Source organism: Pieris rapae, chromosome 10, assembly GCF_905147795.1.
Source record: "Pieris rapae chromosome 10, ilPieRapa1.1, whole genome shotgun sequence".
Taxonomy (NCBI): Eukaryota; Metazoa; Arthropoda; class Insecta; order Lepidoptera; family Pieridae; genus Pieris; species Pieris rapae.
The window spans coordinates 4,141,241-4,161,985 of NC_059518.1; the positions used below are offsets into that span (position 1 = coordinate 4,141,241).

General features: G+C 34.4%; 1 protein-coding gene across 3 annotated transcripts in view; it reads left to right on the forward strand.

Annotated features, from left to right (window-relative positions):
- The window catches only part of LOC110994261 (sodium bicarbonate cotransporter 3), a 40,510-nt gene that overhangs the window by 12,219 nt on the left and 7,546 nt on the right, over nt 1–20,745 (forward strand). For all 3 annotated transcript variants that reach the window (XM_045629773.1, XM_045629775.1, XM_022260809.2), the window contains exons 3-4: nt 8,374–8,471; nt 19,670–19,777. In XM_045629773.1, coding sequence (XP_045485729.1) covers nt 8,384–8,471; nt 19,670–19,777 — 196 coding nt within the window. In that variant the 5' untranslated portion in view covers nt 8,374–8,383. The remainder of the gene's footprint in view (nt 1–8,373; nt 8,472–19,669; nt 19,778–20,745) is intronic.

Consider the following 20,745-nt stretch of genomic DNA (forward strand, 5'->3'; position numbering starts at 1 on the left):
ATAACAAACTCGTTAAAATTCCACACTTTATAACAAGGTCTAGAAGAGAAAAATCTATCCATTATTACTGAAATTTAAGTAATGATAAAAGCACTGGCCGGATGTCCGTAAACTATTTTATTTCTTCATTGTTTGTACAATAGTACGTACCAACGTTAAAATTTGCAGTATTCGCGAGTTATTTGAAGAAGAAATTCCATATTTTATAAGTGTGAAGTAGTTTTCGTTTCTCCTGCACAAACAGCAATTGCGCAAACATATAATTAAACACAAATTGTTAACACTAAATTTTGCATGTATCTTTATAAGACAAACTCATTGATTTATATTTATCGAGTTTATTGTCAATAAGTGAACTATTATACCTATTTTATTGAAATTTTTGTATATATTTCAGCAGCACATATCTTAATATGGTTATTTATCTTAATATGGTTTATTGATATAAATTTTGATAATTAATATGGTATTGCAAAGGCCGTGGCTAAATTACTGTTTTATAACTATCTCGCCAGGTAGTTTTTTACGCCATCATGCATATAAATACAAAATTTTTAGTAGGTTGCTGGGTGACATAGTTACCTTGAAACGACTACTAGGGATAATATATAGATAGAAGTAGTACATCAGATTGCATGGCTTCATTGCCTTCCGATCGGAATTACGTAAGGTCAATGTCAGATACATTAGTGCAAGCTGTTAGACATCAATAAATCATTAGTATTTTTGCTGCTTCGACTTTAAAAAAATCCATTTTTTTTATTTTTTAGGTATCACAATCAATGTACACTTATGAACGTCGATAAAGAAATACATAATATATTAAATGCTTCGAATTTTAAATTAACTGATAGTTCTCAAATCAAAGAATGGACAAGATGAACTGGCTAAAAACTCCGCCATTATTTTTAATCGCCAATTTTTCTTGTTTTACAAAATGTTTGGAAGGAGTTGCAACCATTACATTATGTTCATACTGTTACGAAGACGGGTCAACTGCAATGTTTTTAGATTTTTCCACTACTTAGAGAACTTTTCAGCAGGCTGAAATATGATTTATGACCGTTTCAGGAGAGGGTCAATCACATATTAGAAAATCAAAATTTACATAATGTTGCCGTAGTTTTCAGGAGGCTGAAACATTTTTTCAGTCGGTTTCAGAACACGTATAGATGAATGGTACACTTTTCAGCAGACCCGTTTTCAGGCGTTTTCAGGCCTGGTTATAACCCTTTGATGAAGGAATATTCTAGAACGAATTTTCTAGGTGTGGGACAAGCACTGTTTGATACGCGAAAGAGAGAAAAGATAAGAACCTTCTCGAAGCTAGACCGAGAACTCTAGAACGTCGTACGACAAGCACGTAGCAGTGTGCGAAAGAGATAGCAAGTACGCGCGTTCTAGAATTAGGCGATCGCTACTCAGTAGCGCTCCCGCCTAGAAAGTTCTCGTAAACATCGGAAACATCGTTCGAGATTCTTCCCAGGGATATATAAGCGAGCCAAAACGCGACCACTCAGTTCAGTTTTGAATGCGATTCCAAGCGATAAACAGCGAAGAGAAAAAGTGCGATTAAGTGATACCAGTGATAAAGTACTGAGTGATTTAAGTGATTAGTGACAGTGTTTCATTGTGTGTGTTATTAGTGCTTTTCTGTGCGTAATTTCAAGATATTAGTGTAAACGAATTCCTCGTAGATTTTATTAAAATAAACCCTTGAATTCATCGACGGCAGTTTCTATCCGATCCCCTAGCTCGTAACATTTTGGTGTCAGAAGTGGGATAGAAAAATGCCAATTACTCCAAGGGAGAGTCAAGAGGAGTTTGTAGCAGAGTCTTCAGCTGCGGAGGGAGTGCAGACCAGGGCACAAGCAGCACGCGACGCCGCCCGGAGACAGAGTTTCGATGCGAACCGCGGGATAGGCGAAAGCAACGATGCTAACATCCTCCTTGCTCTGCGACAAATGATGGAAGAACAGGCAAGACGACAAGAGGAACAGGCACGACAAATGATGGAAGAACAGACAAGACGTCAAGAGGAACAGGCCCGTCATCAGGAAGAACAAGTTCGGCGCTTGATGGAAGAACAGGCCCGCCGTCAAGAGGAACAGGCTCGCCGTCAAGAAGAACAGGCACGCCAAATGGTTGAAGAACAGGCTCAGACACGTCGTATGATGGAAGAACAGGCTCGTCGTATAGGGGAAAAATTAGGAGATCTTAAACAAGAAGTTGATAAAAAAATTGAAAATTTGGAATCTGACGTGGATAGCAAGCTAGCGAAACAGGACAAACGGATTCTCGGATTGGAACATGAAATGCAGTGCTTGAAGACCACGGGTGTCGTAACGTCTGTAGCACCATCTGGAAATCTAAAAGTGCCTCCCTTTGATGGTAAATCTTCTTGGGGCGCGTACAAGGTACAGTTTGAGACTGTAGTAGAGTCAAACGGGTGGAATGACGATCAAGCTGTCACCGCCCTTATTATGGGACTGCGAGATGAAGCCCTCACCATACTAGATACCAAGACAGGTAAAGTGACGTTGAAGCAACTGCTGGATGCCCTGGAATCACGGTACGGAGATGCACACTTAGAGCACGTCTATAGGGCTCAATTAAAGGATAGGATACAGCAATCAAATGAAAGCTTGCAAAAATGGGGAGTAGAAATAGAGACGCTGGTTAGGAAAGCCTACGCATCCTCACCAGACGTTGCAGACAAGATGCTGGTTCAAGCTTTCGTCGACGGTATTCGTGACCGTGAAATTCGAATGGCTGTGAACCTAGGACATCATAAGGACCTCAAGAATGCTCTTGCCCATGCGTTGGAAGTGGAAACATTTTGCAAGGATTCTCGACCTAACCGTATTAGGGTTGTCACGGAAAAACGTACTTCCCAACGTGGACCCACTTGTTACCTCTGTGGAGAAGTAGGGCATATGAGGTTTTCATGCCCTAAGAGAAATCTCCAAAGTGAAATGAAGACAAGACGTGGGGAGCCCGAAGAAGTGGATGTGACTGCCGCTGAACAGCGGCAGGGAAACGAATAGAAGCCAGGACCACGGGGCGGGTGCTGGCCGGATCTGTAAGGAAGGCCCCAAAAGTTATGATCTCTCAAACTCAAGATGGGAATACCATTGTCATCGACGGAGAAGTTAACGGAACTAGGTGTGAGTTAACCCTTGATACTGGAGCTTCCCGGACAGTTATCAGATACCAACTTCTGAAATCATTTTACAAAAGTCTTTCTGGTGGAAATGTACAGCTCCTTACAGCTACTGGCCAGCACATAACCGTTCGAGGAGAAGGTATCGCTACCTTCAAGATTGGTGGGAGATCATACAGACACAAGGTGGTAATTGCTGACATTGTGGATGACTGTATTATCGGTTTAGACTTCATGAAGCATTACAACTGTAAGATTGATCTGAAGAACGGCACATTCAAGTGTAGAGATGAGGTAGTTTCTCTAAAGGGCAACACGTTGAAAAGTGGGTACGACGTCTATAGAGCTATCACTGCAGATGATACAGTCAGTAAACAACGCGAGATAGTTCAAGCAGTATTGGAGGACTGTAAGGAAACTTTGACGAAAGAAGAAATTGCGAAAGCAAAGAAACTATTGAATACATTTTCAAACATGTTTGCTACACACGATGGAGATTTAGGAAGAACAGGAGTAGTCAAACATCAAATTGAGACTGGAAGTGAATCACCAATACGTTTGCGACCGCGACGAGTACCTGTCGCATATGAAAAGAATATAGACAAGATGATTGCGGAAATGTCAAACCATAATGTCATTGAATCATCTTCTAGCCCTTGGTGTTCTCCAGTAGTTTTAGTCAAGAAAAAGGATAACAGTTTAAGGTTCTGCGTCGACTACCGTCGTCTTAATGATATCACGAAGAAGGACAGTTATCCCTTACCTAGAATAGATGACACCTTGGATACTTTAAGTGGGGCCAAATGGTTTACAACTTTAGACTTGAAAAGTGGCTACTGGCAAGTGGAGATAGACCCAAGTCATAAAGAGAAGACAGCGTTCTCAACTGGAAAAGGACTATGGCAATTTAAAGTTATGCCGTTTGGGCTTTGCAATGCACCTGCCACTTTCGAAAGACTAATGGAGAAAGTACTGTCAGGGCTGATAGGAGAAGCCTGCTTAGTGTACTTGGATGATGTAGTCATCGTTGGGAAAGACTTCGATGATCACATACGGAATCTTCAACGGGTGCTCACCAGACTGCAGGAAGCCAACCTGAAACTTAGTGCTAAGAAATGTTTATTTTTCAAAAGAGAAGTCAGCTACTTGGGTCACATTATATCGCAGGATGGTGTTCGAACAGACCCCAATAAGATAGTTGCGGTAAAGGAGTGGCCAGTACCTAAAGATAAAACTGAAGTCCGCGCTTTCTTAGGTTTATGTTCTTACTACCGACGATTCGTGAAAAATTTCGCGGATATTGCAAAACCACTTCACAGACTCACGGAAGAAAAGAGGCGATTCACATGGGACAAAGAGTGCGAAGATGCGTTCAATGAGCTCAAGAACCACCTATGTGAGACTCCGATACTAGGCTACCCGGATCCAGATGGCGAATTTGTGGTAGATACAGATGCCAGTGGAATTGGCATTGGAGGTGTACTATCACAAGTAAAAGGTGAGCACGAGCAAGTAATAGCCTACTTCAGCAAGTCGTTGTCGAAACCAGAACGGAACTACTGTGTCACTCGGAGGGAACTACTGGCTGTTGTGAAGACGCTGCAGCACTTCAGCAAATACTTGTTAGGTCGGAAGTTCCGTCTTAGAACAGATCATGCTGCATTAAAATGGCTACTTCAGTTCAAGAATCCGGAAGGACAAGTGGCTCGATGGATCGAACAACTGCAAGAGTATGACTTTGCTACCGAACATCGCAAGGGCAGAGCCCACGGGAACGCAGATGCATTGTCTCGAAGGCCATGTGAGGACGATTGCAAACATTGTACAAGACACGAAGGTAGAGAGGTTGCCCATATAAGGATACTAAGGACAGACACCATTAGTCCAGATTGGTGTGGGAAATTAATTCAGGAAGAGCAACAACAAGATTCTGACATTAAACCAATTCTGGACTGGATGCAATCTTCAGCTATCCAGCCGCGATGGAATGACGTTGCATCTACTAGCACCACGACCAAGAGTTACTGGGCTCAATGGGATAGCTTAGTTCTTCACAATGGAGTATTATGTCGCAAATGGGAAAATACTCGAGGGGATGCATCTCATCTGCAGTTAGTTGTGCCAAGATCCAAGGTTCGCAACATATTGGAAATGTATCATGATGGCTCATCAGGCGGGCACTTAGGAGTGAAAAGGACTCTTCTGAAAATTAAAGAGAGATTTTATTGGATACATTGCCGCGAAGATGTAGAAGACTGGATTCGGAAGTGTAAAGCTTGTGCAGCTGTTAAAGGCCCACAGACGAGAACAAGAGCGAGTATGAAGCAATACAATGTCGGAGCACCATGGGAGAGGATAGCAGTTGACATAGCCGGACCATTTCCATTAACAGAAAAAGGAAATAAGTACATCATGGTTGTTATGGATTATTTTACAAAGTGGCCCGAAGTATTCGCTATTCCTAATCAAGAGGCAGCTACAGTAGCTGAGATACTTGTAAATGACGTATTCTCTAGATTTGGAGTACCCTTGGAGATGCACAGTGATCAGGGTAGAAATTTTGAGTCTCAACTGTTTCAAGAAGTATGCCGGTTAATGGGAATTCATAAGACGAGGACTACTCCATATCACCCACAGTCAGATGGAATGGTGGAACGTTTTAATCAAACCTTGGAAAGGCATTTGGCAAAATTGGTGGACAGCCAACAAAAGGACTGGGACAAGTATATTCCGTTATTTTTAATGTCATACCGGTCTGCGGTTCATGAAACAACGAACGTTACACCTGCTTTAGCCATGTTTGGGAGACAACTTAGATTACCAGCGGATATTGTAACTGGTCGACCACCTGACACCCCGGAGACTGTTACAGAATATGCGGCGGATCTGCGTAATAGACTGTATGAAATCCATGAACACGTACGAGCATCACAGAGCAAAATAAGTGAGACTACGAAGATAAGGTATGACAGGAAGACGAATCACATAGAATTTAAAGAAGGCTCGCAGGTATGGCTCCATAACCCGACAAAACGCAAAGGAAAATCACCAAAGCTTCAAGCCGACTGGGACGGTCCATACACGATAGTCACGAAGATTAATGACGTTACTTACCGGATAAAGAAAATGAGTGGTTTAAGGAGCAAACCTAAAGTCGTTCACATAAATCGATTGGCGCCCTATAAAGGAAGTAATGATGCTCGGGACGAGCATGTCTAAGGAGAGGGTAGTGTTACGAAGACGGGTCAACTGCAATGTTTTTAGATTTTTCCACTACTTAGAGAACTTTTCAGCAGGCTGAAATATGATTTATGACCGTTTCAGGAGAGGGTCAATCACATATTAGAAAATCAAAATTTACATAATGTTGCCGTAGTTTTCAGGAGGCTGAAACATTTTTTCAGTCGGTTTCAGAACACGTATAGATGAATGGTACACTTTTCAGCAGACCCGTTTTCAGGCGTTTTCAGGCCTGGTTATAACCCTTTGATGAAGGAATATTCTAGAACGAATTTTCTAGGTGTGGGACAAGCACTGTTTGATACGCGAAAGAGAGAAAAGATAAGAACCTTCTCGAAGCTAGACCGAGAACTCTAGAACGTCGTACGACAAGCACGTAGCAGTGTGCGAAAGAGATAGCAAGTACGCGCGTTCTAGAATTAGGCGATCGCTACTCAGTAGCGCTCCCGCCTAGAAAGTTCTCGTAAACATCGGAAACATCGTTCGAGATTCTTCCCAGGGATATATAAGCGAGCCAAAACGCGACCACTCAGTTCAGTTTTGAATGCGATTCCAAGCGATAAACAGCGAAGAGAAAAAGTGCGATTAAGTGATACCAGTGATAAAGTACTGAGTGATTTAAGTGATTAGTGACAGTGTTTCATTGTGTGTGTTATTAGTGCTTTTCTGTGCGTAATTTCAAGATATTAGTGTAAACGAATTCCTCGTAGATTTTATTAAAATAAACCCTTGAATTCATCGACGGCAGTTTCTATCCGATCCCCTAGCTCGTAACAATACATTAAAACAACTATTGTTATAAAATAGGTTTACATGAAACAGAAAGCGTACTATATTAATGACGTATCTACTTACCTCTTCTCTAATGTTAAAACTATAAGATATGCTATTCAAATGACTTTTAAGATACATGTAACACGATACAGCGTTTAAAACCCTACAATATTCAGTACAAACAACATTCAATAAATATATTTTAGGATACATACATATTCGTATTGTATTTGTTAAATACCACATATATATTTTGTAACATGTTTCGTTATAAATTACATTCAATTTACTTCATACATTGTGCTCTTTCACGTCTACTTCAAACGTGATATTAATTTAATCATTGAGTTTCAAAGTTTACTGGCCTGAGTTAATTTAATATTTGTGTTTTCTGTATTGTTCGGGCCTAATCATAAATGTGATACTAACAATACTGTCGTTACTGCTGTTCAATTTAAAATGAATTGCTTCATAATAAAGATATTTATTAGTGGCTGACTTGTCAAAATCAAAATTATTTATTTCTTTAGCAATATGTACAATAGGAATCAGATTGAGGCCTCCCTATAAGTCTCTCCTCACTCTCACCTCTGATAGGGAAGCTTCGCTCTTGTTTAAATTTACGAAGTTTCAACAAGTCGTATTCAAAACAGTTGTTTTAAAATAAAATAAAACGAGGGAACTGTAGAAATCATAAATATATAAAAAAATATTATGAATGTGTACCTTACTCTACTTGTGTATGTGTGTGGAAGATAAAAAAAAAAGAAATCTAAGCGATAGTGGGCATGAAAAGATGGATAAAAGAAAACTTTATCTTAAGGAATTTAACTATGCTTCTGTTGTTATAATTGAGTTTACCACCATGCCATGTGCATTGTGTTGGGTATGTTTGTCAAAAGCGTTTAATATGTATTAACTGCCAGCCCTTCGCGGATAAGAAATCCAAAGGAATAAGGGAAAGGAATCTTAACATAGGTGTTATCTTGTATTACAGTATTTGAGGAAATAATTTGGCCGGAAATACACTATTATATAACTTTAATGACGATGAGCTATATTATATACCACCTAACCTAGTTTTCAAACGTGCTCTCGAACCTGAAGTATTGCATTTGAAGACCAACTGTACGCTTATATGTTTTTTAAATGTAAGATTATTATACATAAAGTAATATAATTAATAATGTAAACAGGTTGTGAAGTATGGACACGAGGGATGATGATGAGGCACCACCAGACCCGGCGGCCAGGAAATCTATCCATCATGACTACACTGAACAGGACTTTGAAGGTAAGTCACATTGATAAACGATTTTTTTTTAATACTCTGACAAAGAGAGAGAAAAACGTAATTAATAGTCTTTAGAAGTTTTTCTGTGTAATTTCCCTTTTAACCAGCAATCTTTCGGAGCCATGTTTTTTTTTCTTAAAATACAAACATTTAATGCTAAAAATAAAAAATTCTCTGAAGCGTCAAAGCTAATAAATTAGATTTGTTTTAACTTTCATCTTTAGAAGATTTTCAGACATTTTCAAGTTGTCCTGCTCGCTTTGAATTAGTGAAATGGAAGTAGGTCGAAGGGTGAACGAGGGTGCTACGACATACCAAGTAGGTCCAATGTTTGTGTAGGATTGTATTTCCAAGTAATCCTACCAAATTCGTAAAAAATGTATGTACCAGAAAAGAATTTTAGAGTCGCGTAAACCGAAATTGGCCAATATACTAAACTAAATTGTGTTATAAATAAACTATAATCATTCGAAGTTTATTTAATATTAGATTAAGTGTTATAAAAGTGTATAAAAATGTTAAAAGGGTTGTATGCGTAGGATTATATTTTTAATAGTACTAAATTCTTGACCTCACGATTTATAATTATGTAGTAGATGTTGGTGATGATGCTTTGATTTATAATTGATTATCGATTGCTCTGATTAACATTTGTAAAATTAATAATTGTGTCCTTCCTGTTACCAAACACTTATGTGGTGTTTATAAAAAAGGTGGCACTGAGTTTCTTACCACTTCTCATCTGCTCTTACAACCCTGTGGAACTGATAATAGACGTATATGATAGCTTCCTTAAACATATATATTTTTTGTAATATGTATTACAAAAGTTTATAGTTACATAAACATGTCTGCCACATCTAATTAAAATATCAATATATCTCGAATACCTACATTTCTACGAAAAGTAAATTTTCATTTATCTTCCTAGCTACGATGCCACAGATAGGGGATTTTATGTCGAGAGTTACCAAAGACGTAACTCGTTTTTAGGTTAATAATACTTTTGCATATGAAAAAGGTGGTTGAACTGCGAATCATAGTAAAGCGAAGAACCTTTTGTACGTTACAAACAGTTGCCTATTCAAATGCAGTGTACTAACAAAAACTTCGTTTAGACTGGGGTTTTCTGTACTAAACTTTCGAGATTGCGTCCACTACGAAGGAAAGAAAGAAAACATTTCTTGGTCATAAAAAAAACACTTCTTTCTAAATTGTATAAAATTATGCCAATAGTAACATAATAACGCTGCGTTATTTTTGAGTAATTCTTGACAAGATATTGAAGGAATATTTAAGGTTTGGAAAGGTCTGCATTTATTTATAAATTATTAAAAACTTCTACCGGTTCAACATCATTTTTTATTTATACTAAATTATATTTGAATCGTGAATTTTATAAAGATAACATTAAGATTTTAGATTACGTCCGACTAAAATAACAAAGGTGAATTGTATAAGAAATAGACTCAATTATGCTTCCTTTCATTGGTCTTCTTTGATATATTTAGCTACGAATTGAACCAAGGACCTCCGAGTCAGTAACAAGTTAGCCATAAAAATGATCATAGAGTACCTTCTAAAATACCTACTAAAACTCCAAACTAAATAGATTTTAAAGAAAATTTTTTAAGGAATCCTTTGGCATTAATAGGCCTACGATGCTATCGAAAAGCGTTGTTTGCGTCACAAAACTCTGTGGTTGTTAAAAATGTCTTCTTACATTTGGGGATGTTAAAAAATCGATATATAGTATCAATATATAGATATAACTATTTTATCTGTTCATTTCGTCAAATTATTTTCTGATTCATTACTCTTGATATTTATGTATTTATTATACAAAAGTGGTAATGTTAGACGTATGTTTAACATTAATAATAACTTACGAGTCTTAGCTCGCGTTGCCACAAAGAAATGATAGTAGGAAGAACGTTCTTATATAAATCTCAGAAAATAACACAGCAGTGACACGACACTATTATAGAATGTCTCACAATAATAAAGTAACTCTGTTTTAAAGCGATAAAAAAATATTCATATTAAAATTATTAGTACATACTCCTGCCCACAATTTTAATTTTGTGGTGTTGCGTGAACAACATATGATTATTGGTTAGGCTATGTATATTGTAAAGTTTATACTACCACCACAATACCATAGACTTTATAATAATAAGAAATAAAATAAAATTTATATAATAATAATAATCGTAATGGTAATAATAACACTTTTATGAATCTCATAAAAATGAAGTGGAACAAAAATGCTACTGTTACTATTTACTTACAGGTGCATGTTTAAAAAAAATATGTATATATTGTGCGTGTACTTGTGTATACACGTAATAAGTGAAAAAAGCTCTTACAATCATAGGACAACGATTACACCAATACAATCGAAGTCATACAAAACTACGTACAGATAAGTAGCATTGACAGTTAAGAGCTATGGAAAGTTCGGTCAGGTGCAGATTATATAAAATAGTGTGATAGACCCACCTTGAGAGGTTTAGCGAAGCCGTATCAGAATAAGGTCAGGTTTACACGATTTATAGCGGAAAGAGGCTTTGAAGGAAAACGGATTAAACGCAATGCTACTATAAATTTTTAAATATGTTCTAATAATAAAAATCTGTATTTATTATTAGATATAATATCTACTCACTAAAGTGATCATAAATTATGATTCTCAGTAGACAGTTGGGATTTCCAATAGCAGCTAATAACAAAATTTAATCATTTAAGACTATCATGAAATATAGACTATTTTTTTCATATTGAGCTCATTGATAAGCTGAATAGCTTGTTGATTGTAATGTTAATAGCTGTTAAAAACACTACAATTGTACGTAAAACGTTGTTTAGAACTAGCCAGTATTTTAGTAGTAAAAGTTTTCATTAATGATGTTAGAAACATTTGTAATTACATGAAACCTTTTTGGAATTTCCATTTTAGAACTCTATGAAATTTAAACAATATAGAATAAAGAATCTCTTACCTAATTAAGTATATTACATTCACTTGTCATTTGTTTTTGTGAATTAGCGGCATATTTAAAACTCTGGTTACACGTGAAAATGCATCATAAGCCAGAAAATTTTCGGTCAATGATTTATCATGAATTTCATTGTGGGCTTATTCAACATCAAAGTTATGATATGCTGCGATTAGCATATCTTAATGAAGCCCCATCTCGTACCACAATTGGGTTAAAGCGTGGACGTAGCAATCTCAGTGATGATCCTCGTGAGAGACGTTTTACGAACGCTAAAGATGCGGTGAAAGCGTAAGAAAATGCCATAGAAGAGATCCCTAAGGAAAATTGGTACTACTGCTTTTCTTGGTCGTTCCATGGAATACGACGATGTGTATAGAGGAACGGAGAGAAAAAATTCAGTGTTACCTAGGTATAAAACAGAGTTACTAAAACTGGTTTCACTGACCTCATCTTTTCATGTAAGACTTATTTATTTAATAATTCTACAGCTAACATAAATTTTATTTAATTACAAACAAATACACTGAAATTATAGCCAAAGATGGAAAACATCATACATTTTACAACAAAAAGATTTAGAAAAGGGAACAAACAAACAAAAAGTATTTAATACATTTAACTAATTGTGATTTAATTTATTTAACTAAGCCTAAATTGGTGTGGTTGTGTGATGGTGTAAAAGTGTGTACGTGATGGTATGACTTCTTAAGTCTATTTACAAAATGGCAGCCATTTATTAAAAAAAATTACAGAACTAAGTATTAAAGTAATCGTATTTGTCGTAAATTTACATAAATTTACCAATACAAACAAAAATGAACGTAGAACAAATCAACTTGAAGTAAGTATGATAAAAGAACAAAGAAACTTTCTCCTATATATTATTGACGTTAAGATACCAATGCATAGCATTTTATTTTTTCGGTGAAAGAAAATATCACGAATTCATTTTATAATTAATTATACATTTCGTACTTAGAAGGACAGTTGGAAACTGGTAAACAAACAATTATAATATAACAAAAATATCTTTATTCATATAGGTAAACAAGTACATTTATGAACTTCAAAAAAAAATTAATTGTAAATTTACATTTACTGCCAGTTCGCAAATTCAGGGCGTACAGCAGACAAGAAGAACTGGCAAGAAACTTTCCACCACTCTTTTCAATCGCCAAGTTTTTAATACGAATTGTTTGAACTGGGGCAAATCAATCCCTTGGATTAGGATCATTTAAGTATTCGGCACATTTATAAAAAGCTTCATTGATTAATTTACTTTTAACGAGGGCTTTGAATTTATTTTGTGATTATTCTCTATATTCGCTTGGGAGTTTGTTGTAAAAACGAATAAAATATCCATATAAGGAGTGGTTTATCTTCTGGAGCCTGGTTGGTCGCACACTCAATTAGTTCTATTGGTATATAAGATCGTACAAAGTTTTGATTTAGATAAGCTAACGGAAAAACTAACGGATACAGACAAGCTTGTTCTATATAATATATGATATATATTGTATAACGACTACGATCATGGTTTTCCACGACTTTAAAATGCCATAACACCGTATTGTTTTTCGAAAAGCATTCACAGCTATTATAAGAAATTTTAAGCGCAACGCTTCGTAGCACTTAGTCGTAGCCTTCTACGAGTAGCTTTTATATCGTCACGTAGGCATATCGATATTCAGTCAACTAGAAAATAAAGCTAAAACGATGGGTTTGTTTAACATTTATGATCTCACTTAATCATGATATTTCATTTTTTTGCACCAAAATAGTACTTTTATTTTTTAATTTAACATCGTTAGCGCTAATCTCGGTGTTACCTTTTTATATAAATTGCTACATATACAGAGCAGTGACCTCTTACAGGGTATTAAAATTGTAGTCCCATACTTGTTCCCTAGGTCGAAAATCATCAATATTTTCCAAGTTCCTTCTGCCAAAACCAACCTAGGAGTTCAGGCACCTCTCGTTTGAATTCTTCGCAACTATAACGGATTGAACACAGCTTATCCGGAGCTATTCGGATATATTCGGTAGTGGGCTGATCGGTTTTAGAAAAAGCATTGTTGGGTGCCTTTCTCAAACCTGTAGGTACGCTAACTAGCTATGTACGTAATTCGCTGTTTTGCTGATGATTTTTTTTTTCTCTATTTTAAGTACCAACATTCTTTGTAATTTTATTTTATTTTATTGTGTAATTATCTTATCTTGTTTATGTTTTTAATTGTTTTTTTTTAATTCCTATTTTTAGCATAACTTATGTTTACATATATTATCGTACATATTAGATATAAGATTTTATTAAATTACCAGTAGATTTCGTAATATGTATGATGTTAATCTCGTGCTTCGTTTTGTAATTAAGGGCATTTAATATTATGCTTACATCCCCGTTTAATACCTTATTCAGACAAAACCTTATCAGAGCTGGGGTATACTTAAGCAGAACCGAGCTTACTAGTATTTTAAAAATCACGACATAACGAATCGAAATAAACAAATTATCATAATTTTACAAGGCGTCAAAATAAACTTCAGGCAGTCCAATGTCAAACGGTGAAATATCATTCTTCTATCTCTGTCATACCATACTAAGATGTCTTCAGTCTTATTTTTTTAGGAAAAATAAATAAAAAAACATATCACTAGAATATAGCAATGTGACAAAAGACTGCATATGGTAGAGACGCGACACACATCACTGAATATAATATGCTTAGCGGCTAATTAAATTAATTAATTACAGCTTCTACCTAAGTAAGCATATGATCACTGTCAATAATTAACGTACCTAACACAGTAATTAGTTAATTGAGTGGAGATCCATTTAGCTTTGTTATTATAATTTAAATTACTTTTATACTAAAGAACTTCTCTCTGGGATTGTATACACCCAAGATCTTATATTACACTCGATTAAATATAATATTTTGTTTCAAAATGTCGAGTGAAATATGGCGGAATAGTTGCAGTTCCTTTCATGTACTTTACCTTTGTTTTTAATTTATTTTATTATTTCTTATTACTCAAGATGTCATATGGAACATGGTGTAATGGTTGCAGCTCCTTACAAACGTTGTGTAAAAGAAAAAACTTGGTGATTAAAAAGAGTGGCGGAGAGTTTATTGCCAGTTCTTTTCTTCTGTTCTATTCCCTTGATTTGAGATCTGGCAGTAAATGTAATATTAAAAGTATTTATTATTCAATGTATATTTCTTTTTTGACGTTCATAAGTGTACATTATGTTACCTTCATGAATAAATGATTTTTTATTTGATTTGTACAGCAAAACTTATCATTTTAAGGAGTGGCGGAAAGTTCTTCTGACTGAGTTGAAGAACTGCTTATAAACATAAATTTAGAGGATTTATACTCAAAGTATGCAATATGATATTTTATACATATTTCACGGCCCGCTTAACAAGACATATTTGTTTGCGAACTAGCAATATGTGGAATCAACTCCCAATTGAAAAAAGAGCATACTCAGTGTCAAAAGACCACAACGAACTTACTATAATTGGTGTCCATCTCATTGTCGGCTTGATTTCCATATCCTATAGGAAAACCCGGCAATTATCTGTGCCTATGTTCTAGATTGGAAGCAGTAATCATTATTTATTAAACTCAGTCAAAGTCTATTACGACATCGAAGGCACTCCTTATATTTGGTCGTAGTATATAGTCGGAACAGCTGACATTGTTACTCTTAATAGCTACTACTACTACAATACAATTGAATTAAACCTAGGATTTTGGGTTGGACTATAGCAGTTTTTATAAGATTGACTAATTGATTAAGAAAACAGACACTAAATTATGCCGTGATTTCAGGGGTAGAGCTTTTAGCTTTAGATTATATTACTTAAACTGGGTATTTGATAGACATGTACATACGTAAGCGAATTTCCCTTTTACTTGCCAGCATTTTCCCGAAAATCTTTTCAGAGCTTGAGCTCTAAAAATGACAAAATTTTCAAACCTATTTCACGGTTACATGTGTTTTAAAGAAAAGTTTGTAATTTAAAAAGCAAACGAAAGTAGATTTTATTTTGTAAGCGAGAAGGGCAGAATAATTATAATATAAGGGTGAATAAATAAATTCAGGTAAGTTTTAAAAAGAATAAAAGCGTTCGTCTACAATTATTATGATGACCGAGAAATGATGTAGAATCAAAATTTAAACTGTCATTGAAATTATGCATTTCAAATTCAAAACGTCAGATACGTAATAAATTTCAACATACATCTATATATATAAAAATCAATTGCTGTTCGTTAGTCTCGCTAAAACTCGAGAACGGCTGAACGGATTTATCTTATCTTGGTCTTGAATTATTCGTGGAGGTCTAGGGAAGGTTTAAAAGGTGAGAAAAATTCGAATAATTGCCGGGAAAATCCTCAAAACAGCATTTTTCTATTTCCCATACAAACGTTTTCTAAATAAAATGGAGAGTCAATTTGTAATTTATTACCGCTGCATAAAGTTCAAATTCGCGTGAGCGTTGGAGGACCTAATATCGCGTTCTGAAACTCAACAAAAGTGAAAGTGAATCGCGAACGCGACAAAATTGCATAGTCTCAAAATACATAGTACATAAATAAACACAATTTTAGCTAACTTCAGTTGTTACTCTGTCCGATTATTTTTTTATTTTAGCTAACTTAAGTTGTTACTCTGTCCGATTATTTTTTTAATAAGACTATATAGAAATCGAAAGATAAATCAATAATAATAAAGATAAATTAAATTATGGTTTCCTTCAAATCAGTCGACACCGTAATGAACCAGGATGACGTAATCAACTATCCCACTGAGTTTTTAAATTCACTGGAATTGCCTGGATTACCACCTCACAATTTGCAGTTAAAAGTAGGATCAGTTGTCATCATGCTGCGTAACATTAATCAACCTCGACTATGCAATGGAACAAGACTGGCTGTGAAAAGACTGATGAATAACGTCATTGAGGCGACAATCATAAAAGGAAAATACAAAGGAGAGGATGTCTTGATCCCGCGGATACCGATGATTCCAACGGACTTACCATTCGATTTTAAACGCTTACATTTTCCAGTACGTCTGGCCTTTGCGATGACCATAAATAAATCGCAAGGACAGTCTTTAGAAGTTTGTGGAATCAACTTGGAGTTTCCCTGTTTCGCGCATGGACAATTATACGTCGCGTGTTGGCGCGTCGGAAAACCGTCTTCTTTGTTTATTTACGCACCACAAAACAAAAGAAAAAATATAGTTTATGAGAAAGCTTTAAATTAATTAACAGACTGTATTTTCACAGTGTGTGTCTGTGAATATCAAATTTAAACCTTATAAATAGCCAGTATTTCAGGAAAACTCTGATTTCTAAGTAAGCAACATGATGTATCGAAAATAATGATAAAACTTCATGCTTTATTCAATAAATGCTTTTTCATTAATAATTATTTTGTTTGTTTTAAATCATTTTATACAAAAGATTAGGTCTTTTATTTATCGATGAGGCAGTACGAAGTCTGCCGGGTCAGCTAGTATATAATATAGAAACCTTGTTTCATAGGCGGTTAAAAACTATAACCGTTGACCTCTCGTGTACATTAATAGTATGAGATTAACACGAAGTTTCTTAGATGAAATCGTATCGTATCATATGCTTGTATAAAAACCGCAGTGTGAGTGTATGAGCAGTGTTGGCCTGCAATTTTAACATTCGAGTCATTCCTGGGATCGTAGGTTTAATCCCCAGGTGCACGAATATACTTTCTATCAATGTAATACTCGCTAGTACGGTGAAATAAAACACCGTGAGGAAACCGACATGTCTTAGATCCAAAAAGACAAAGGTGTGTGTCATTGGTAATGGTATAATAATATAAAATCGAGATAATATGAATATATATAAAGTATTCAATTTAACAGGTTTAAAACCAGTCAACAAAACAATCGATATAACGTCTAGACAATTGTGGGTAGACTATTGTTTATTTAGGTCCGTTGGTGCTTTAATGTAAAGAAGTATTTTAATTATCTCTTATCGTGTCCCGTTTAAAAACTAATTAGCATTGTCTACAAAAACACAATTTGACAGATCGAGATGATATAGTATTAATGTCGTTTATCTTCTCCTAAATGCATCCGTCAATCTAATGCATAATTTATCTTGATGTCAATAGTAATTTGATTAAGGGCGTTAGTCAGACTCAGATCACACGTAACATCATTTGCTAAATTGTCTATGAGAGTTTAAAATAGACTGCTGTTATTGTCACATACATTTGTACACTCAGCTTTGGATCTGTGATGTTCCTTGATATAATCTGTTTTCTAAGTGACGACGTGATATTTCTTTTCTATAAACTTTTATCGCATTAGTGACAACTTTTACTTTTTGGTTGTAATGTTTATTTATTTATTTATTTATTGGGAAACCAAACAGAGACATCCTTAATAAAAACAAAGTCAAAAATAAAACACAATACAAACACACTGGATGCATCCACAACAGGTTACACTTTTACAATTCTTATTCTTATAAAAAAGTTCTTTTAACATATCCAATATATTTTCGTGCTACACAATGCACTGTCTCGATTTTGAATTTCCCTATATCGTCAAAATATGGTGTGGCCAGTTTTTAATACAGTTTGACAAGTCCAAACCTGCCTGATTTTTAACCCTTACATTTGAATAAACAAATAATCTAGTACAATAAACTATTTCTGTACTGTGTTGCTGTCTTGATAGAAAATTATAACATTTAATTAAAATTTGTTTTAAGAATAAAAATTAATCAAAGTAATTAACTAATCGTTTCATGTATAAAGCTTGTATGACCACAGGGCAAATAGAATGTGTAGTCTTAAAAAAAATTAAATCCATTTTTTATATATAATAATTTTAAAGCAAAGATGTCAAGATGAAAGAAATTATTTAAGATGTAATAACAATCTTGTCTCGTAACGATAATATCTTTATCCTCAAAGTTTCCAAATATTTTTGAGAGGAAAATAGATTTTCAGGGCTATAACGACGCCTCACTTTTGGTAAAAGCCTATTACAGCGCGACCTAAGAACAACCAAATCGAAATTATGACAAGTTAATAATCTAAGTTTCTTTAAGAGATCATTGAGGCTATTGGCAAAATTTCCGTTTAACTAGTTTTATTATTTATAAGGCCTCCTGGTTGTGACCATTAAAATAAAACACTAGCGTTTAGTTTCAGCTTCGTATGTAACATTTAAAAGTAAAATATACCATATAACTATTACATATTTAATAAAATCAGGGTTTTACATTCCCCACTTTCCTCTTTTGTCAATAGAACAGAGAAGAAGAAGAAGAAATAGAAGCATTTTGGTATTTTATTCACACCTAGAGGTTTTTAATATAGATTTTCTTTCACTAATGTGGCGTCGGAGATATTAAGTAACTTATTAGCGTCTAGATAAATGTATAATTTTTTTCGGAAACTTTGACTTGAGCCCATCGTGTATAGTTTTTTTTTATATTTATTCAATGTTGTACCTGTCTTAGCTATACATTGGATAGTCATTCAGGACGTAACCTGAAATTCTTATTTACCATTAATTAATCCTCATAACTTTAATCTTCAAACATCAACTTTCATCAGCAGTATTTTTTTAATTGGCTGACCCGACAGATGCCCTGTATCAGCTATAAATATTAAATTTAAACTGGAAATCGCTTGAAGTTTGGTCGTAAAGATTTTTAAAATTTTCCAATTTACTACGCAATTTTGCGAAAGAATCTTTGCCATTGAAAAGAAAACTTAAAAGAAAACCAAATATGTCTAGATATTAATTTGTGTTAAAGTTTAAAACTACAGATTTTTAAACATTACAATTTCTCTAATATATTTTAATATAAACATGTATATTTAATGCAAAGTTGCGGCACTTGTAACACGACTTTAACACATATATTTTATTTAAAAATTAAATATTTTAATGGTCAATTTATTTTTATTGATAAATTAATTATAATTATTGTCCCATTTACGACGATAAAATATAATATAAAGAGGAATTGATAAACAAACATTTATGTATAAAGTATATTTTAAATCGTTGTATGTAACATGTTTTATTGAATTTACTTCTATGTACTAATAAATCACTTCGTGTAATATCAGATTCAGACCTAATGAAGTATAAATTATGATTGCCAGGTCACCGGGCGCACACGGTGTTTGTGGGTGTACACGTGCCGACTAGACGTCACTCACACCGAAAACATAAACACCATCATCGCACTGAAAAGGACCCTGAGAAGCCAAGTAAGTATTTATATGAAAGCTATATATCTGCATGCCTCACATACTTTATAGTCTTTATCCCTCGCGTGACTTATGAAACGTTACAAAACAGTATAATATATTTTTATATATTGTACATAGGTATTTTATTAATTGTAATATTCTTAAATAAATTCGATTGGATCTTATCAATATTATTGGACGTCTATAAATAATATCTTTACTGAAGCTGTTGTCTAAACAGAAATTTGCATAGAATTTGAGAAATAAAATTATTAATAAAAATAACTTTTCTAATCAAAAATTGCAATCTTGTTTATTTTTTAAATTGCAATATTATAAACATGCGATATACATTTTAAGTAATAAATAATTTATTGTTTGCTAATGTTATTAATATTATCAGCAAACAAATGAAAGCTTACATTATAAGGTATTTATTTAGTGATACATTTATGTCGTTATAAGATAATAATCGTAAAAGTTAAACAAACAAGCAATATACAAATTTCAAAGGAATTATCAGACCGACTCTTTCAATTAAATACAATCCCTGACCAACGCGTTGATTTAACAAACCACATTACATATTGTCGTGTCCCTTGTTCATACATATATATGTATTTTCATGCCTTAGATGCTTTTAAATAATACGTAAGACAAAGAACGTCTTCGGTATATGCCTTTAACAATAGAATAAGATAACTTAATTACGTCTTGAAAGTTGATTACTACGTAGTCGAGAAAATAGAGTAAAATCTTTTTCAAATAATTACATTACATGACAATAGGCAATTGGATTTTGTTCTTTATAAAATTTGTTTTGTTTTAGTTCATTAATGATTCTAAGATGTCGAATTAAAGAGTAAGAAATATTTCAACGTAAAACAACAGTATGAAAACTTTCATTGTGGAGTACATTTGGTTTGATGCCTTAATTTGAACACTTCGATTCTAGTGACGGTACTCTTTAATTATTAATAATACTC